The 21867-nt window shown below is 40.8% G+C and overlaps 1 protein-coding gene across 5 annotated transcripts in view; it reads left to right on the top strand.

Annotated features, from left to right (window-relative positions):
- Positions 1-21867, top strand: part of PLCB4 (phospholipase C beta 4) — a 255778-nt gene that overhangs the window by 143839 nt on the left and 90072 nt on the right. For all 5 annotated transcript variants that reach the window (XM_067469124.1, XM_067469130.1, XM_067469126.1 and 2 more), the window contains 4 exons: positions 5130-5230; positions 13537-13617; positions 15483-15542; positions 17943-18086. In XM_067469124.1, the coding sequence (XP_067325225.1) occupies positions 5147-5230; positions 13537-13617; positions 15483-15542; positions 17943-18086 (369 nt within the window). In that variant the 5' untranslated portion in view covers positions 5130-5146. The remainder of the gene's footprint in view (positions 1-5129; positions 5231-13536; positions 13618-15482; positions 15543-17942; positions 18087-21867) is intronic.

The raw sequence follows: 21867 nt of genomic DNA, 5'->3' as shown, positions 1-21867 counted from the left end.
AAGGGGGTCATGAGGGGGTGTCAGAGGGGTCACCAAAGACTATCAGAAAACACAGTATTTTCTGTTGGTCACGGGGGTTGTGTGTGGGGATTTTGGCCCAATTCTGTCATTGGTGGGATTCAAGGGGTTCTTTGATCGTAGGTGAACTGTAAATCCCAGCAACGACAACTCCCAAATATCAAGGTCTATTTCCCCAAGCTCCACCAGTGTTCACATTTCGGCATATTGAGTATTTGTGCCAAGTTTGGCCCAAATCCATCATGTTTGACTCCACAGTGCTTTCTGGGTGCAGGTGAACTACAACTTCCAAACACAAGGTCAATGCCCACCAAACTCTTCTAGTGTTTTCTGTTAGTCATGGGAGTTCAGTGTGCCAAGGTTTGTTCAGTTCCATTGTTGGTGGAGTTCAGAATGCTGTATGATTGTAGGTGAACTATAAATCCCAGCAACTACAACTCCCAACTCCAAAATCAGGGCCTACAACTACTGGGCAAAACTGGTGGCCATGGAAAATGATAGACTCCCCAAACTGTGCCTGTTAGAGCAGATAGAAAATCAACATCAGACCTCTTGGTTAGTTCTCCTGACAAAATACATCAGGAGCTGTGGACTTCCGACTCGGTATCCGAATCTCTTAGAAGAGTTAGACCCAAAAATAGTTGCTCAACGAGTATTGGATATAGAAGGCCAAAAAGACATCGCTACCCTCAATAAAGCTGGCTCACTGAAATGGTTAGGCCGCTTTAAACATACTTTCCAAACAGCTCGATATCTAAAAACAGAAATGCCTAAACACCTTAGGAGGGTATTTACCAGAGCTCGTTTTGAACAGCTGGATACAATGGACAAGCACAGAAGGTTTAATCAAGTCCCATACGACGAACAATTTTGTATTTGTGGAGCACCAGAGGTGGAGGATATCACACATGTATTGTTCAACTGTGAGCTGTATAAGAAAGAGAGAGACCATTGCCTTGGACCATACATTATTCAAAAAACACACTGGGACCCATATATTAAAACCTCATTTTTGTTGGCCGGACAGAACCCTAAAATAACACACAAAACAGCCCTTTTTCTATTCAAAGCAACACAGCTGAGAATTGCACATTTAGAATCAATTGGGGTAAACTGTGGAGGTGACGCAGACATTTGATCTGAACGAGATCCTGTTGACAGCTTGTTTATTTTAACTCCTTTTATACCGAGGGTTGTATGTTGTATATATGACTATGTATGACTATGTGTTAATTGTGTTATGTGTTAAATGTTTTGATACGGCCAATAGGCCAATCAATAAAACGTATCTAATTGTTAGTCATGGGAGTTCAGTGTGCCAAGGTTTGTTCAATTCCATTGTTGGTGGAGTTCAGAATGCTGTATGATTGTAGGTGAACTATAAATCCCAGCAACTACAACTCCCAAATGACAAAATCAATCTCTCCCAACCACACCAGTATTCAAATTTGGGCATATTGGGTATTTGTGCCAAGTGTAAATGAAAATACATCCTGCTTATTGGATATTTACATTAGGATTCATAACACAAGCAAAATTACAGTTATGATGTAGCAACAAAAATAATTTGATGGTTGGGGGTCACCACGACATGAGGAACTGTATCAAAGGGTCGCGGCATTAGGAAGGTTGAGAAACACTGCTGTAGATGCATATAATCTAGTTCTAACCAAATAATGTAGATTATCTGCTCTGATAGGTTTATATGGAAGTGTAGAAAGGGCCTTAGAAGATATTGCAAAATCGTATCCGGCCCCCGGGCCTTAGTTTGAGGACCCCTGATCTAGATCATGCGTTGATAGGGAAAATTTTGAGGAGGAGGTAGTTGTGGGTCGTGAAAGGCAGGTTCTATTTCTTCTTTAATTGTTCAAGTCTTTGCATGTATTAGTCTTAAAACTAATTGCTTGGCATTAAAAATTAAAAGCGAGAAAGAGTATACTCAAATGTCAATAATTTCCTTTGTGTCTTCTTTAAAGGTCTGAAATAATTTCATTAGTGGACAGTCACAGTTTTAAATTGGATCCTTTCATTTTGTGAAGGTCATACATTTATGCTTGATCTGACATGATGTATCTTTATTAATTGCCTCCTCACATACACCCTCCCACAACATAGACCATGAATCCTTTCAAAGCCCTCAATTTAAAATGCTATCCTCAATTTTTCTTCCAAACTTATCTTAAATCAGAAAATTTGGTTTTTGCTTGTTGGGATCTAATAGAGCCTTTGCCTCAGTATTTTCCTTGCTAAGATTATCTGCCAGTTTTAAGCACAACATAATCAAGTGTGAATTCTCAATCTGTTTGTAATTCATCCAATTGAAAATTCTGTTTTGTAGGATCATTTCTCATTAAGGTTTCAGAACTTCCTTGAAACGTGTTTCCTTTGGCTGATTTTGTTTTCTTGGTTTGTTAACAGTGTCTGTCTGCTGAGGTCACCAGTTCATTAAATTATGTATATCCTCTCTGGTTTCTTGTGCTATCCATATTTTCTGGCTCTTGGCCATGTGCTTTAACTTAGATGCCTTATAAAATAACCAAAACAATCTTTTTATGGCTATTTTGAATCTTTCAAGTTGTGTTAGTTTAAAAAAAGAAAAAAAAATTCAGCTCAAGTAGGAACATTTTCTGCCAGAGAGCTTGATGAGTGTGGCTGACATTTGAACTGCTTAAAATGAACAATTCATTCATATAATGTCACCTAATGAATTTCAAGTACTCCTTAGTAGATGTTTACTAAGTACTAATGGATCTATTTGGGGCTTCCTGTTCTGTTTGTCACTTTCCCCTTGACCCTTTCTGGGAGGCTGGAGCTGTATTGGAAGTGGCTATTTAGGAGGAAGGGAGAGCTGTTGAAAGTTACCTCTCCACAACCCCTTCTCCCAGTGGGTTATCTCCACTAAATCTTCCATCAGAGTTTGGAAAAGTGGCTTTTCAAGGTCATGGCTGTTGCCCAGGCTCACTTGGATATTCTGGGAGTTTGCCCCCAATAAAGCAACTTTCCTCCTCCTATTTCTGCATAGAGAAGGATCTTTTTTCAGTTCCAGACGGAGAAGTCTAGATACCCTTCCACACAGCTGAATAAAATCCCACGTTATCTGCTTTGAATTGGAATATATGGCAATGTGGACTCAGATTACCCAGTTTAAAGCCGATATTGTGGAATTTTTTGCCTTGATATTCTGGGTTATATTGCTGCGTAGAAGGGCCCTAGATGTACATTGTTTTAAAAAAGGTGTGTGAGTGTTTAGTACTGTTTTATTATCTGGGTGGAGGCTACTAAGGGACGTTGGAGAATGAAGGATAGTCCATTTACAGGGAAGAGTGGGTGGGTTGAAGGAGGAAAACGGTTTCCCTGTTTTCCTGTTATTCCCTCCACCCATGTCCCCGTCATGGAAACAACTCTCATTTATGATATGGTAAATAATGATAATAACAATTTAAAATAACTATATTTATATCCCGCCATCATCTCCCCAAGGGGACTCGGGGCGGCTTACATGAGGCCAAGCCCAGCAATACAGTAAAACAATATAACACAAGAACACAGCAGAAAATAAAGAAAATAAAAAATAAAATACAAAAACCAATACAAACAAACAGATCAAACAATATAAAATCAGAACATTAGAACACAGAAAATTGATCACAGTGGGCAGGGCCAATTGCAAAAGATTAAACTTTAAAACCCTAGGTGAGGGGGATCCAGGGATCCGGGGAATAAGGTAGGATTTAATAGCACTAACAGGTAAAATAAAGTGCTTCTGAGGGCATTTTATGCAGGGATTGGTCAGGGATTATTGTACATTCAATCGTTGAAGGCACACTGGAACAGCAAAGTTTTCAGGCTCTTCCTAAAGACTGCCAGGGTGGGGGCTTGCATAATATCTCTGGGGAGCGAATTCCAGAGCCGAGGGGCCACCACAGAGAAGGCTCTCTCCCTCGTCCCCACAAGTCACACTTGCAATAGGGTGGGAGCGAGAGAAGGGCATCTCCAGAACATCATGTGGGTTTGTAGACGGAAATGCAGATATGCAGGTAGGCGGGTCCCAAACCATTCAGGGCTTTATAGGTAAGAACCTTCACCTTGAATTGGGACCGGAAAATAAATGGCAGCCAATGGAGCTCCTTAAACAGGGGGATTGACTGCTCCTTGTAATTTGCACCAGTTAGTAGTCTGGCTGCCGCTTGTTGGACCAATTGGAATTTCTGGGCCATCTTCAAGGGCAGCCCTACGTAGAGCGCTTTGCAATAGTCCAATCTAGAGTTAACTAAGGCATGTACCACCACAGCCAAATCCCACTTCACGAGGTACGGTTGCAGCTAGCGCACGAGCTTCAATTGTGTGAAAGCCCTCCCAGCCCTACCGACGCCTGCTCTTCAAGTAGGGAGGGGAAATAACTAGCAAAAATGGAGGAAATGTTTTTCCTCCTTCAACTCCCCCGCCCCTAGTGGTTTCCACCCAGGTAATAGAACATTTCTCTCTCTCTCTCTCTCTTTCTATATATATATATATATATATTTCCCACCAATAATGATAGCCATTTTGTCATTTTCTTTTCTGCCACAGCTCAATTTTTGCCTCTCCCACTACCTAAATAGTTTTTCTTTAATGCACTAGGCTACTTTACCTGAGCAAGATTGTTTGGGCAGAGAACAATTTGACACTCAGTTGCATGTTTGACTTGAAAGAAAGGCCAGTGAGCTTATCTGTAACAAGGCACCGATTTCGCATGGAAAAGGTCCAATGTACTTTCCCAAGCTCTGCTGTTTATATGCATGTTTATATGAAATCCCTGGGCAAATATGTATTTTCTCTGATTATTCATTTGCTGATTCATGAAAATGTAGACTGTTTTTTAAATTTTTTTCTTCTAGGAGAGATGGTTTCATTTAGATGTAGCCTCCACCATCACAGACATTATGACCGACACATTTGAAATGTGCATCAAAATATAGTGTTTTTACTCTCTCATTAGCTATAAGTTAATAAATGGTGGCAAGAAAGATGTAATGAAGAATATACTTCAGTTACTTAACTGATAACAAAATTGTCTCAATGGACTTCATTGCTTCACCTCCCACTAATTCCACTTATTGTTTTTCTTTCAGGGTAGTTGTTCAAAACAATGGCGAAACCATATGAATTTAACTGGCAGAAGCCAGTTCCGTCCTTTCTACAAGATGGAGCTGTTTTCGACAGATTTGAAGAAGTAAGGAACCTATTTTAATACCATTCATAAACAAACAAACATTAAAGGGAAACCTAAAGTCAAATAGTACACGTCTGCCTCCTATCACTAGAGGTTCATGGATGGAAACATTAGACACTGCCTTTCTGCCAAGACAGATAGCTCTGTCAGCAACATCCTAGTATTTGAAATTTGGGGGTTGGGATCTACATCACAGAGTGGGTCCTTGTGATTTCACAGAGTGGGTCTTTATAATGTCATAGAGGCAAGATAGGTAAGGGTTGGAAGGTGAACAGCAACTGCTTCTAGACCAAATGATTGTAGGAAGAGGCATGGGGCAATAGACCTCAACTTTGAGTAAAACCCATCAGATCAGATAATGTGACAGCTTAGATCCCGAAAATAAATGCAATAGTTAGGCAGGGAAGAATATATGTCTATTAGCTACAGTATCTACCACCATTGCTGCTAGGAATCACATCCTCTTTTATATAGTACCTATATAGCACATGAAGGGATCTGTTGAAGCTCAGGAAAGGGTCATGGCTAGCTGTTAGGAAAGTCTTATTCTTAGACATTTGACCACAGTTGCTAGGGCTTACAGAGCAAGAAAGATAAGAAGTCGTGGTGCTGGCACTCTGAATGTCACAACTGACTCAAGTAGTCACTAGGGCCCCTTCTACAATGCCATATAATCCAGATTATCAAATCAGATAATCCACATTATCTGCTTAGAACTGGAGGACCCTTCCACACAGCTGTATAAAATCCACATTGAACTGTATTACATGGCAGTGTGGACTCAGATAACCCTATTCAAAGCAGATATTTTGTATTATCTGCATTGATGTTTTGGGTTATATGGCTGTCTAGAAGGGTCCATTGGCCCCTTCCATACAGCTGTATAAAATCCCACGCTATCTGCTTTAAACTGGGTTATATGGCAGTGTGGACTCAGATAACCCTGTTCAAAGCAGATATTGTGGATTATCTTCCTTAATATTCTGGGTTAAATGGCTGTGTGGAAGGTCGCATAGTCTACTCTGTCATATAACCCAGCTCAGAGTTCCCACTTCTTCAAAAGGGGCATTCAGACAACAATATCCCAGAGAAAAGCGAGTGGGTTCGGCGCAAAGGAGGAAAACTGTCCTTTGTCCCGAGATTGTTTCTTAGCAGGAAAGACATGAGTCTTTCAAAAGAACCATGTCTTTCCAGTTGCAGGAGCTGTGTGGATTGGGCGCAGGGAATGTGTTGCGCAATTTCTGGTCCCAGTCCACACAGCTGTCTCAAGAAACCCAAGAAAGCCCCCACACCATCCCAAACCCCCTTAAAAAGCCTTTTAAAAAGCAAAATAACACATCAGGCCTCAATTTTCCCTTCTTCAGTCCTCTCCTGGGTCATACCTGGAAAAGGGAGGTGAGGAGAAAAATAGCTCCCTCCCCCACTTTTCTAGGCCCATCATTGGTACGATCCAGGAGAGCACCAAAGAAGGGAAAATAGAGGCCTGGTAAGTTATTTTGCTTTTTAAAAAGACTTTTTAAGGGGTTTTATTTTATATCCAGGTGCCCTGCTGGAAAGCCCAGCAGGGCACTTTCTGGGGTGTGTGTGGACTAGAAGCTGGGAACTTGTGCATTTTTAAAGCGCGATTGTTCCCGGTTTATCCTGCTGTCTGGAACCACCCTGGGACTTGAAAGCCAAAACATCTAGGTTGAGAACCACTGCTCTAATGCATGTGTAGCCTTCTCAACTGCTGCTTTTAGGCTGTGCACCTCCCTCTCCAGGGAAACTTAAGTGATCTCCTGTCTACTCTTTTTTGATAGCAGGCAAACAGCTTCTTATTCAAAAAGGACTTTGGCCTTTAACTGGTTGTGAGAGGAAAATGTGCAATTGGTGTGCTGCATTTTAACAAGTAATGTGAGCTCAATGTGTTTTTAATTGCTTTGAATTAATATTCTAAATTGGATTGATTGTTTAATGCATTTTAAATTTCATACCACACATTGCCTTAGCTCTTTTGTTTTAACTTTTTTTCCAGTATCCAATAAAGTTTGTCTTGTGCAACTTCTTGCACAGCTGCTTGTACAAGCATATAATCCATTACACCAATGCTAATGGAGATTTTCCTTCAGCTAATGTTAAAGTTGGCATTAATAAATGTGGAACTATTCCTTTTGGAATTTAAATTTTGCATTTTTTTAACATCAAGCCCTCTGTGTCACATGGCAAACAACTTTCAAATTGAGGAGAGAGGGGTTAGTCAAGCATAGTTCAGAAAGGATTTGCCTACAGGGAATCTTTTATGATATCTTTTATTCAAGAGCTGTTGATTTGTAAAGAAGAGAAAATGGAGCATTCCTCTCTAAAACAATACTTATGTTCTGTTAGAGAAAACACTATTTTGAAGATGCTTTGTGTGCCTTACTGAAAAAAGCTGGAATATAAATCAAATAAATAAAAATAACCCACATTCATAGGAATAACAGGGAATATGAAAGCTGGGACCTTCTTTGTGAAAGCATTTACTGTGACATGAATTAGTATCAAGCACCGAACTTTGTCTCCTAGATGCCCCAATGCACATCGGAGCTATCTGCATAGCAGGGCTTCCTCTTCACTGATGTTCAAAACATTAGGGGCAGTTACCTACTGGTTGGCAAATCTGGGGCAGAAATGCTCCTGATTGGTTCCAAAGGCATCCCCCTGAACAATTTGCAGTAGCAGATTGCGCCTACATAGTCCAAATGGGCCAAGACTCTTGGCTTCACGGAACTGTCACCTCACCATCCAAGTAGCCACCACTTCTCCCACTTTTCCTAAGCTGACATCAGCAGAGGTGCCCATGCAACCAGGAAGAAGGAGGGACCTCATCTCCCAGCCTCTTCCTGGTTGACCAAGTACTTCGGTTGATGCCAGTATGGAGCATTTATGATGGCCAGGAGCTCTACTGACATCTGGGAGTGGAGATGGCAGGGATACAGGCATGATGAAGAGAAAACGGGATGACATCAGAGCCACATATGGACAGTGAACAGGTCCTCCTGTCAACATTGCCATGAAGCTACAGGTTTACTCAAGAGTTTCAGGCAGACTTTGGAGCATCCCTAGCTCACCCTGCAAACTTGCCAGAACTAGAGAAATGTTGTGGGGACTACAGGAGCAAACTCGTGGTTATCATGGGTTATAGTGCCTGTGAAGATGAGTCCTAAATCTACAGAGATAAACTTGTCCTTGGCTAATATGAACTGAGAACTTATTCTCACAGTAGCTCTATGTACAAACAGATATTGTATTGGCAGCTTCTCCGTGTACACAGTAAATCCGAATAAGCTTGAGAATATAATGTGCAGTTTTTTAAAACCAGAGGATTAAACACAATTAAATTAATGTAATTTAGTCAATCTTAAACATGAATTTCATCTGTCTGTAAATATCAACATTCCCTGCCATGGCATTCTTCGCAATCAGGATGAATAAAGCTCAGTATCCTGTTGGCTAAAAAAGAAAAGTTGGTTTAAAGACTTCTTGCCATTTATTCCCTCCCAAGTTAAACATTGAGGGAATATTTTTTAAATCGCCACCTGAATTTCATCCACAGTTTTGGAGCACTGAATGAATAGATTGTACTCATTAACCAGGACTGATGATCACACGTTGGATATTACCTATTAATGTCACAAATCTTACATTAATTGTTATGTTATATTTTATTCTATGTGGGGTTTTTTTTAAATACACCTACAGATAGAAAAAAGACCAAAGTGACCACCCTGCAATATTTTAGAACTGTCAAGTTAATGCTACTCATTATTACACTAAAATATTATTACACTAAAGCTTCCAATTGTTTCCTATGTTTCATAAAAGGACTATGCTCTCATTGCCCCCTCTGGTGGGTGAAAAATGAATATTTTCCCATAGAATTATCCCCATGTTTGAAAGTCCCAACATGTTCTAGTGTGACTCTGGAGAACAATGAACAATGCCATATGAGTGGAAAGCTAGGACTCAACCGATGCCAGCAGAGCAACCCCCTAAACATTTGGTAGAGCCATATGATTTCAAAATACATACCAAATGCTGTGGGGTCCCATCTCTTTTGAGTTCAGTCATATCTATTCCTCCTCCTATTGGGTCATTATAACACATGACAACCCAACAATAAATGCCTAAACTAGCAAGCATAATCTTGGTATAGTATTGGAGATTCCTGAAATATCTGAGATCTTGTGGGAGTCCAGGGATCTCAAGAGAGGTCTTTCACTTTTGATACTTGAGACATCCTATACAACTGCTTCACGTGTTCCTAATCAGATTCTGGATCGAATTCAGTAGGATAACAATCACAGTTCTTCTCAGTAGACTGCTTCAGTGTGAAGCCCCATGCCAGCTATCACATGATGTTGCATGACTTCCGGCTGAGGCCCTGCCCGAACCCTGGTAAAAGCTTCACCGGAGGCTTTGCTCACAACATGGGAGGCTCCCCTGTACTTTGGCAATATGTCCCCCCATGTAATGGAGAAAGCATTGCCGAGAGAGATTTGTGTGTGGGGCAAGGGAATTGCCCCATTGCTCCTCTTCTTTTGCCTCAATGCAGTTCATAGGAGGAGACTAGATTGGCTTAAAACACGGGCGCTTTGGAATATGTGAATTCCAGCGCAGACTGCAAAATCTTCTCATAAAAATTTCCTAGCTATCAGGAGTCACATTTTTTTTTCTGGGAGACAAATATGTAAATAATCTTTTGCAATCCTACTCTTGCCACAATTCTCCATTTGCTGCCATTCATATGTAGTTAATTGTTTGTTTCCTTATGGTCTTTGCATTAAACCGCAGTTGGGATGGGGTATGGATTTTCTTGTGAGAGGTAAAAAGGGAAGTACAGTTAAATTCAATTTATTACCATCCTTGAAAATTCCCTTTTAGTAGGACTGGGGAATGGGGGAGGTGGGGCAGTGCTAGGCCTGGACATTTTCATTTCAAAGCAAATCAGTTAATTCATATAATATTGGCTCTAGGAAGTTTATTTATTCATTTATTTAAAACATTTGTATCCCGATATTCTCTACCTCCGTGGAGGGACTCAGACCGGTCAACGGCTAACTCCAGTACAATTACAAGGCCATTCATTTGTTCAAGTATTTATATCCCACCTTATGCCACAAAACCACATGGAAGCATATGAGCAAAATTGGTTTAAGCAGCTTTTCAAAAGAAATTGAAAATAATTTCCACAGACCAGCAGCACATTATACAATTGAACAAGTTGAAACAAGTTTCAGAGTTTAAAATAGTTTAAAGTGCTGTGCATAGACATCAGTAAGCCCCCAGATCTCTAGTAAATAGCTATCTTTTCACTTGGCATAAAAATGAAGCTCTCATTTGTGGCATTTGTATCTCCAAGAGTAAAGTATATCACATCAGGGGTGCCACAGTTGAAAAGGCTCCGTTTATGTTACTGATGGGACATGAGGATGGGGTACGCTACTAAACCTCTGTTCTCTGGGTAGCATATATAGGGAGAAGTGCTCCTCAAACTTCCAGTCTGTTTGAATGTTATTATGAATATCTTTCATTCCAGCTAGAAGGGTATTGGCTGCCATATTTGTAAACTTGTAAAAAGCAATATCCTTAAGGAATGTGGGTCAAGATTCCCTGGGTTTGAAAAAGATAAAACCAAATGTGTGTTTTAGTTTTAGTTAGCCATGCAATTAACATTCTTTTTAGGAGTAGATTGCTAGATCCTTTGTTTGTTTAACTGGATTCAATACACAGGCATTGTCTGGTGCTTTAACAACTTTCCATAAACAGAAACTCTGGCTAATCTATCAATTAGATTAGCTTGAGACTCTGTTGAACAATATAAATAACCAAAAATAAAAATCCAAGTTCTGATAAACCCCCTTAATAATATTTTACTTCATTCTCTAATCTCTTAAAATGAAAAAATGTATTTTTAAACGTTAAGGCCTGCCAAGACAGCTGGAGGTCTTATACCCTACATTCATGGCAACAGCAAATAAGCTAAGAGAATGTAAATGATTTGCTGAGTGATTGTTGTTTGCAAAAGAATTCTTCAGCACTGGATATTGCTCTCCCTCTCCTCCTTCAAATACTGTTCCTGAAAAAAAAAAAGAGTTCAGCTACTTTCTGAAATAAGTAGAGGGGAGTCCCTTGAGTTGACCTCTGTACATCACGCATGCAGGATGTTATGTTCATAACTTATAACATAATCCTATTTTCCCCTCTGCTTTGAACCTTTTTTCGAGCATCATGGATGCCTTCCATAATCCCTACATAATCAAGGTTTCCTTTCTTCCTCTGGGTCAAGGATTAAGAATGTGAGAAGAGCCATGCTGGAATCGATAGATCCAACGGCTACCTAGTAAAGCATTCTGTTCCCTTACTATCCAACAAGTCAGTGGTTCCCAACCGGTGGTCCGTGGACCACCAGTGGCCTGCAGGAACTAAAATATGGTCCACAGCCTCTCCATTATTACTACACCTTTGCAATGAGAGTGACTGGTCTAGAGAAACTCTTTTATAGTGCTTAGGCTTATTAAATATGGTTTTCTGTGGGTGAGCAGATGGCAACTACTGGATGGCATATGTTCTGTATCAGAAACTAGAGTTGATGTGGTTTATCCAATGGAGTTTTCTAAAACAGCACCCCAAATAACCAAACCGAATCTAAAGTTGACCAAAAACTGATTCGTAACCCTTTTGGTACTAATGTTGGAGAGTGGTCAAATGATCCCTGGTCAAAAAAAGGTTGGGAACCACTGAACTAGATATTAGTCAAGAAGTAGGACATCAATGTAAAGCAGAGAAAGGCTGGTATGCATATATGTGGTGGGACTGTTTAAATGCAAAAACGTTTTGGAATAAGATAATTAGAAAAATTGGGAAACTTTTCAAAATAACAATACAAGTCAATATGGAATTTATGTTAATGGTAATTACAGGGAATAAAAATATTGATGTGAAGAACCAAAACTTATTTAAAGCAATGATTTTAGCAGGTAAGGCGGTAATAGCCTGGGGATGGAGAGATGGAAAAAAATGGAATTTGGAAAATTGGAATAATTATTTATTTGCACAAGTCCAGTCAGATATTATTGAATGTATAACCCAAGAAGATTCACAGGAGGACAAAACAGAAGAAATTAAAGAGAAATGGGCAACATATATGAAATGGGTAGAAGAAGGCAAAGCCAGCATAGAAATTGTAGAAAGATTGCAAAAGTTGTGTGTGTGGTTAAAAATAAAGATATAGAGAGAAATGTGGTGGGAGGGGTAGGAAAGAGTAGTGGGAGGAGGGGGGAGAAAAAAAAAGAAAGAAGAAAATAATAATAAAAATGTAATATGAATAAACTTGTAAAGAATGTGAATAGATAATCCTCAGTTCTTGTGGGTTTTTTCGGGCTATATGGCAATGTTCTAGAGAACATGGCCATATAGCCCGAAAAAACCCACAAGAACTGAGTGATTCCGGCCATGAAAGCCTTCGACAATACATTGAATAGATAATATTGAAATATGTTACTATAATGTATGCCTACAATAGACAAGTATTATCTGTTCAAATAAAAAAAGATATTAAAAAAAAGAAGTAGGACATCAATACAGTGGCTACTTTGTGCCTTACAAACTCCTTTCCAACTTATACTTCCTGGAAGCCTTCCCCAGCCCAGTGCCTCCCAGCCGTTTTACATTGCAACTCTATTGTATGCCAGTACAAAAGGTAATGGAAAATGGTCCTAAAGGATTTTTTCCCATGTGAGCAAACTGCATTACTATGGTCAACATACTGCTTAACTGTGTTTAATAGCAGCTGAGACCCCTTCCACACATATGCATAAAATCCACATTGAACTGGATTATATGGCAGTGTGGAATCAGATAATAATAATTTTATTTTTGTATCCCGCCACCATCTCTCCAAAGGGACTCGGTGCAGCTTACATAGGGACCAAGCCCAGTCAAATACAATTAAAAACATGAAACAATAAAACAGGAAAATACAAATAAAAACATCACAGAAAACTTACCATCATATTAACCATCAGTGGCTGAGCACATTAGACATGTTCAGAACTAAAGGGCAAGCCAAGGGTTTGAGCGATACAGCAGAGATAACCCAGTTCAAAGCAGATATTGTGGATTATCTGCCTTGATATTCTGGGTTATATGGCTGTGTAGCAGGGCTCTGAGTCAAAGGAGCACTTCTGTTAATGTTGATAAGCATACAGGTATTTTGTTCTGCTTGAAATGAAGCTTCCACTTTGATTATCTGAATGCCTTTTTGAATTTGACTTTTCTTTCAACAGGAATCTTCTGTCTTTGAACCAAGCTGCCTCTTCAAAGTGGACGAGTTTGGCTTTTTTCTAACATGGAAAAGTGATGGAAAGGTACAATTTATAATGATTTCAGGATATCAGCATCATGCATATAGTGGGTTTTTAGAATCTATTGGTTTTGTTCCCCCCAGAATCTCTATAGATATTAAAATCTGTGAATTCTTAAGTTTTCTTTTTTGGATGCAGGGGAAAATTATATTTTCAAGCTATAGTTAGATGAATTGAAGGGTACAAAATCCATGGATAAAAGGTACTGATCCTATTTGTAATAAGACATAGAATGTTATTGGTTTAGAGTCACTGAGTCATTAGATGGTGATCATTGTTTAACTTGTGTCTTAGGGCTCTTCCAGACAAGCCATATCCCAGGATATGATCCCAAGTTTTCTGCTTTAAACTAGAATATATGAGTCCATACTGCCAGATAATATGGGATAAACAGAAAAAACGAGGATCAGATCCTGGGATATAGGGCCTGTCTGGGAGGGCCCTGAGTATAAATGGAGATAATTAGTTTTGTGGGGAAAATCCACAAATAGAATATGACTCCTGCATTTTACTTTTAGCTCCATTCCACACATTTTCCCCTCTTATTTGGGAAGGAGAAGCATATTAAATAACTTTTTTTCTTTCCAGAAAACATATTTTTACATAAAAGAAGTGAGAGGGTTGTTTGTGAGTGTTGTGGAGGGCAAAGGTTGAGTAAGGTGGCATTCACTAAAACATGTTTAAGTTGTAGAGACATAAAATCTTCTCAACACAGTTAACATGATGATGGTCATAGGTATGTGTTGTCCTCATGCTGTCTCCTACTGACTCTCCCTACCCTTTCTGTGTTAGTGGGCCTGCGAATGCATAGCAACCTTTGTTCTCTTATGACATCACTCATGACATATTACTGCCATTCATTTGGCTTCATCCTCTATATATTTGATATAACAAGCTATTGGTTGAGAGGATTTTGAATCTGATAAGCATCCTGGTGCCTCGCAGTTGTTTCCCAGAGTTTGTAAGCCCCCTTGAGTCCCCTGTGGGGTGAGAAAGGTGGGGTATAAATGTAGTAATTTATTAATTAATTAATTAAATTTCTGTTAGAGCTACTATTAGCTCCATTTACTATTCTAGGCACCACAATTCAAGAGAGATATTGACAAGCTGGAATGTGTCCAGAGGAGGGCGACTAAAATCATAAAGGGTTTGGAGAACAAGCCCTATGAGGAGTGGCTTAAGGAGCTGGGCATGTTTAGCCTGAAGAAGAGAAGGCTGAGAGGAGATATGATAGCCATATATAAATATGTGAGAGGAAGCCACAGGGAGGAGGGAGCAAGCTTGTTTTCGGCTTCCTTGGAGACTAGGACGCGGAACAATGGCTTCAAACTACAAGAGAGGAGATTCCATCTGAACATGAGGAAGAACTTCCTGACTGTGAGAGCCGTTCAGCAGCGGAACTCTCTGCCCCGGAGTGTGGTGGAGGCTCCTTCTTTGGAATCTTTTAAACAGAGGCTGGATGGCCATCTGTCAGGGGTGATTTGAATGCAATATTCCTGCTTCTTGGCAGGGGGTTGGTCTGGATGGCCCATGAGGTCTCTTCCAATTCTATGATTCTATGTTCAATGGTAATTGTAGCCCCAAATGTCTGGAAGATATCTCCCTCTGTTTAATACAGGATTGAAGAAAATGTGGTTGCCCAACTGTTTTTGATATCCAATTTCCATTAATGTTGAACACTGCGGTGAGATGGAGGTTGGGATCCATCCTACTTGAGTCCAAACTTGTCTCGTGCATACTGAGTTTATTTTAGTTTATTCCGATTGCAAATTCCGTTTGTGCCTGTTTTCGCTAAATGCCTTGGTTCAGTACGTTCTGTGTTCATTATATTGCACATTAGAGTTTATGCTGTTGTTTTGTTATTCCAGGAAGGGCAAGTTTTGGAATGCTCCCTCATCAACAGTATTCGTGTTGGCGCTGTACCAAAGGTATTTCTGCAATTATGCTTTATGGTATTGTTTTAAACAATAAGTGTTGGCTGAGGATCAGTCATGGAACTTTCTTCGTGAGATTGCCACCCACAAATGACAAAAGATGCTGAAAGTCTGGTATCCCCGAGGGCCACGGAATTGATTTCACAGCCCCACAAATTTAAAGTTCTGAAGCAAAGTAGATTGCGTTTGTAAAAGAATGTGTAAAATCAAAGGTCACAGCCAAAGCACAATAGAATGCATCCTGTAGATTTCAGTAGCAAAGTTTCAAACATGTTCATTAACCTTCCTGCTTATATAACTGAAATTAGAAAGCGTTCCCTACTAGATCAAGACCTACTGGATCAAGACCAAAGTGTTTTTAAATTATTTTTTTGCATAGCTTTTTCACACTGTGGCCTTTGGCATTTTAAACAAAATGTATGGCTGTTATTAAGGCAAGCATTTAATTAATATGCATTAGTTCACTGGCATTATGATCCCAGTAAAGATGTTGCTATGCAAATGAGATGGCTTAAATTAAAAGTGGTAAACTGGAAGTCACTTTACATAAAAAAAAATATCTGATAATGTCTGTGCAAGCTTCTCTCCTTCTAATTATAGCACCAATTGTGCCCTATATGAAGTCACTTGAGGCAATAGGAAACAGTTTTCTTTTTTCAGATTGAAAATATCTGATAATTCTTTCAACGTGGCCTTTGTGTAGTTGTGGGAGTTGCATTAAGAGCAATGCTCATTTAACTTTAACATGTTCTTTTGAAAATGGGGTTTGATCTGCAGATTCTTATCAGAGGACAGGTTGATGTGACCAATTTTTACTAATTAAGGTCTCAATCTATTATTTAGTTTAACTAGTGCAAATGCTTTGGATCAGTAGAATTTACATAAGCAATGGCTTACTGTTCCTTTGATTTTAATTACTTCTGCTTGGAACTAACCATTTAATGCAGAGGTAAGGAGCAACGTGTAATGATAGTGTGGTTGTAGGTGACTGCCTAATGCAGTGTTTCTCAACCTTCCTAATGTCACGACCCCTTAATACAGTTCCTCATGTTGTGGTGAACCCAATCATAAAATTATTTGCATTGCTACTTCATAACTGTAATTTTTCTACTGTTATGAATGGTAATGTAAATATATGATATGCAGGATGTATTTTCATTCACTGGACCAAATTTGGCACAAATAGCTGTTATGCCCAAATTTAAATGCTGGTGGGGTTGGCGGGGGGCGGGGGGGGGGGTTGATTTTGTCATTTGAGAACTGTAGTTGCTGGGATTTATAGTTCACCTACAATCAAAGAACATTCCAAACTCCACCAATGATGGAATTGAACCAAACTTGGCACACAAAACTCCCATGACCAACAGAAAATACTGGAAGTGTTTGGTGGGCACTGACCTTGAGTTTTGGAGTTGTAGTTTACCTACATCCAGAGAGCACTGTGGACTCAAACAATGATAGAGGTGGGCCAAACTTGGCACGAATACTCAATATGACCAAATGTTAACACTGGTTTTAAAAATGTTAACAAGGCTTTTAATTGTATTGTTGAATGTTTATAATTGTGACAGCGCCGGATGGTGCTTGCTGTGAGGCCGCCCTGAGTCCCCCCTCAGCGGTGAGAAGGGCGGATTACAAATGCAGGAAATAAAATAATAAATAATAAAATATTTGGAAGTTGCAGTTACTGGGATTTATAGTTCACCTACAATCAAAAAGCATTCTGAACCCCACCAACGATAGAATTGGGCCAAACTTCCCATACAGAATCCCCATGCATTCAAGGGACTTGAGGCACAAGTCTTCCTCACCTTCACATGTGCACCATGCTCCCATGCACCAAACATGCCTGCTCTCCCTTCTCCGCCTGCAGTCTCAGAAGCAGCTCTCCCATTAGCTGAGAGACTGGCCAATCACAGTGGAGGAGGGATTTTGGTGGGAGGATTCACCATCTGTTTCCAAAAAGGAACCAATCCCAAACGTCTCACATTTATATTCCAACTATGCTAATCAACAAGCAGTTGTACATCATATTTCATGAAATATGATGTATATACTCAGCTTGATCAGTTGATCAGTTTTATCATGTCTTATCATATTTATTTACTGTATTGTTATAAGTGTCTTATTTTAACTTACTACGTGGAGTGTGATCAGGTCTTGTCAGGCCTTGTTGTTCTGTTTCTTATTGTGATATGGCCTAAGGGCTAATCAATATAATTACTACTACTACTACAAGCAGTTGTAAATTTCAGTATTTGTTGTTATATGCTAGAAATGTTGATAAATGTTTGAGTCTAAGATGCAAAAGAAACTTTAACAGGGCCAATATTTTGAAAGCTCCTTCTCCTTTTACCATTGCTTTTCTAATAAGGCATTTGTTGTGTCTAATAGGATCCAAAGATATTGGCTGCTCTTGAGGCTGTTGGCAAAGCAGAAAATGAACTGGAAGGACAAATAGTTTGTGTCTGTAGTGGCACAGATCTGGTGAATATCAACTTCACATACATGGTAGCAGAAAACACTGAAGAAGCTAAGGTACTGTACTTCAAAACAATAGGGGAGATTGCTGAATTGGTTGGTGTTCAACACTCAAGCTTTGTTGTTACTTCTATTAAATGTCATCACGTTGATTTACAATGCCCCTATGAACGTAAGACCTCCAAGAGAGTCTGGTCTTAAGACCCCTGTTCAGAATTCCCAAATTCAAAGTTATGGGTGGATCTGCACTCTGTAATGAATGCAGTTTGACACCACTTTAACTGCCATAACTCAATACTATGGAATCCTGGGAGTTATAGTTGTGTGAGGCACCAGCAGAGGATGTTTAAAGATCTTGGAAAATCATGACTCCAATGATTCAATAGCATTGATCTTAGCAGTTAAAGTAGTGTCAACTGCATTAATTTTACCATGTAGATTTATTTGTATTTATTGTGTCCTGTGAGTATTTCTGTAGATCTTAGGAAGGTAGCTGTTTCTTGATTTAAGACATTGGCATGCTGACTGATATTTGAACAGAGGATGGGCCAGAGACGTCAATGTCTTGGTCCTTTCATTGCTGGCTGCTACTTCCTGCTGGGTGTCAGGTGGTGCCATACCAGCTAAATAGTGTGATTTCTCCACATAGATATATTGCCAGTAATGCAGTTTGTAATGCATGCTTCCACTTTTCCTGATGCCTTCCATATTTCCTAGCATAGTCATGTTTTCCAGTGATTTCTCATGATATCTCCAGGAATGATAGCTGTAATTTAAACATTTTGGCATCCTGTTAGAGTTTGAGCTAGTTTTGCTTTGTGATAAGTTTATCTGGGGGCTTTTTTTTTTTGTTACTTCATGTTCTTTATAAAGCTCTCCTTTGCCATTACATATGTGCTTGGATGAAGGACAACAAACAGTCAATTTCATTGTTTGAGTAAAATGGAAAGCAGATAACTTGTTCTTAAAAATGAGCAATGTATGACATGAATTAGTATATTTCAAATCATTTGGGTGTTTTCTCTGCGTGGAAAAATGTTAGAATGGCTGCTTAGGAAGCATGGATGTATGTGATAAACACTTAAATTGCAATGACAGATGTTATCTCTGACTTCTTGAAGGGTTGGGCTGTGACAGACTTTTGTTAACTAGCACTTAAACCTTGGCTTTCTTCTGAGCAAAACGTATTAATGAATAAGATGACAATCTTCCCCTTGAAAAGGGCATGTTTATGTATTTATCCATTGTGTGCTGTAGAACCTGAGTGGAAAATTAAAGTTTCTCGTGTTTCATAACATGGGAGGAAAAATCCTGAAACTCAATGCAGGATCTCAGGGGCTTAGCTCCTTGAGCTATTGGATGCCACAGACCTCTCTTTCCATCTGGGGATCTTTCAACTGCCCTTCAGCAGTTTCAGGCAAAATGAAAAAGTTCCCAGGGCATGCCAGAAATAGATTGGGTTTCAGTTCCACTTGATTCAAAACCACTTGGCTTGCCTAAACACTAGGCCTGTTTGATCAAGAAAAAATTTGTTTCTAAATTCGATTCTTAATTGGGGTGTTTTTTTGTTTCGATATTAAAAATATTTACAAAACTTTCAAAAAAAATGTTTTGTTATTTACGAATTTTCGTTATTATTTACAAAACATTTTTGAAAAAAAATTTTTCTTGATCAAACAGGCTAAGTGTGAATGTTGCAGTAATGGTCACCTTGATTAGCATTGAATGGCTTTCTCCCACCCTGGACATTCCATAGATAATATTAGATGATATATAACTCACCATTTGCCTAGTTTCCAACAGACCTCTGAGGATGCCTGCCATAGATGTGGGCAAAATGTCAGGAGAGAATGCTTCTGGAACATGGTCATACAGCCCTGAAAAGTCACACAAGCCAGAGCCGGATGGCGCGCGGAGGCCGCTTGTGAGCGCGCGCGCGCCATCCAATGGGCTCCGGCTCCTGCGCCCCCCTCCTCCTCCTCCTCCTCCTTCTCTTCCTCCCAGCTGGGAGGAAGAGAAGGAGGAGGAGGAGGAGGAGGGGGGCGCAGGAGCCAGAGCCCATTGGATGGCGCGCGCGCGCTCACAAGCGGCCTCCGCGCGCCATCCGGCGGGCTCCTGCGCCCCCTCCTCGTCCTCCTCCTCCTTCTCTTCCTCCCAGCTGGGAGGAAGAGAAGGAGGAGGAGGAGGAGGAGGAGGAGGGGGGCGCAGGAGCCCGCCGGATGGCGCGCGCGCGCTCACAAGCAGCCTCCGCGCGCCATCCGGCTCTGGCTCCTGCGCCCCCCTCCTCCTCCTCCTCCTCCTCCTCCTTCTCTTCCTCCCAGCTGGGAGGAAGAGAAGGAGGAGGAGGACGAGGAGGGGGGCGCAGGAGCCCGCCGGATGGCGCGCGGAGGCCGCTTGTGAGCGCGCGCGCGCGCCATCCAATGGGCTCCGGCGCCCCCCTCCTCCTCCTCCTCCTCCTTCTCTTCCTCCCAGCTGGGAGGAAGAGAAGGAGGAGGAGGAGGAGGAGGAGGAGGAGGAGGGGGGCGCCGGAGCCAGAGCCGGATGGCGCGCGGAGGCCGCTTGTGAGCGCGCGCACGCGCCATCCAATGGGCTCCGGCGCCCCCCTCCTCCTCCTCCTCCTCCTTCTCTTCCTCCCAGCTGGGAGGAAGAGGAGGAGGAGGAGGAGGAGGAGGAGGGGGGCGCCGGAGCCAGAGCCGGATGGCGCGCGGAGGCCGCTTGTGAGCGCACGCGCGCCATCCAATGGGCTCCGGCGCCCCCCTCCTCCTCCTCCTCCTCCTCTTCCTCCCAGCTGGGAGGAAGAGGAGGAGGAGGAGGAGGAGGAGGGGGGCGCAGGAGCCCATTGGATGGCGCGCGGAGGCCGCTTGTGAGCGCGCGCGCGCCATCCAATGGGCTCCGGAGGAAGAGGAGGAGCCAGAGCCGGATGGCGCGCTCAGCAGCAGCCTCCATGCAATTAACGAGCGGAGCTTCAGCTCGTAAAATACATGGGGCTGCTGCTTCGATATTTTTAAACCCTTCTGGGTTTAAAAATATGTTTTGATATCGCTTCGGATATGCAAAAAATAACGATTTTAATACGAATTAACGAATTAACGAAACGAAACCGACAGGCCTACTAAACACCCCTCCCCTGTTATGACCATCCTTAAGTTCAACTTATATTATTTTACTTGCATTGAGCAGGAAGAAAAGAAATTAATACAGATACTGAAAAAAGAAGAATAAAGTTGGAACAAAACTCCTGCCTTCTCTTTTCTTCTCCACCTTCATCTTCTGTCTTTGCTATAATAATTGCAGCAAGTGGTTCTTCTGTCAGAGATTCATCCTCCTCTATAGGATTGCTTTGCACATATTATGGATATTTGAAGTAAGGGCATGTGAATAGGTAAGGCCAGATTGCTGATTCACCTAGACTGGCGTTTCCCAACCTGTTGTGGGTTGCAACCCCATCTTACAGAGGCAAAGTGACCCGCAACCCTGATACATTAAAAATAGGATTATTAAAACAAAAACACATTGAAAATAGACTTTTCAGTATTATATAATTCAAAAGAATGCTAGCTTACATTCTTTTAAATGAGATGATTGAAATTGTAACTCATTGACATGCTTAAAAATTAGTGGTTGAGTTTTCATACCATTTTCAACATTTAATCTATTTCTTATTTTGGTTTTCAATAGAAAAAGCATTGAAAATCCACTCTGATGGAGATATGTAGAAACATAGAGGAGTAAAACTTGAAATGCAAGCATAGTGACATTTGGATGTTGTGATTTTTTTTGTTTTCCCTATTTCATAGCTCACCTCTGCCCGGAGATCCATGGGTTGGGAACCACTGAC

Source organism: Anolis sagrei, chromosome 1 (genome assembly GCF_037176765.1).
Source record: "Anolis sagrei isolate rAnoSag1 chromosome 1, rAnoSag1.mat, whole genome shotgun sequence".
NCBI classification, from domain to species: Eukaryota; Metazoa; Chordata; class Lepidosauria; order Squamata; family Dactyloidae; genus Anolis; species Anolis sagrei.
This window is presented reverse-complemented; position numbering and strand designations above follow the sequence as displayed.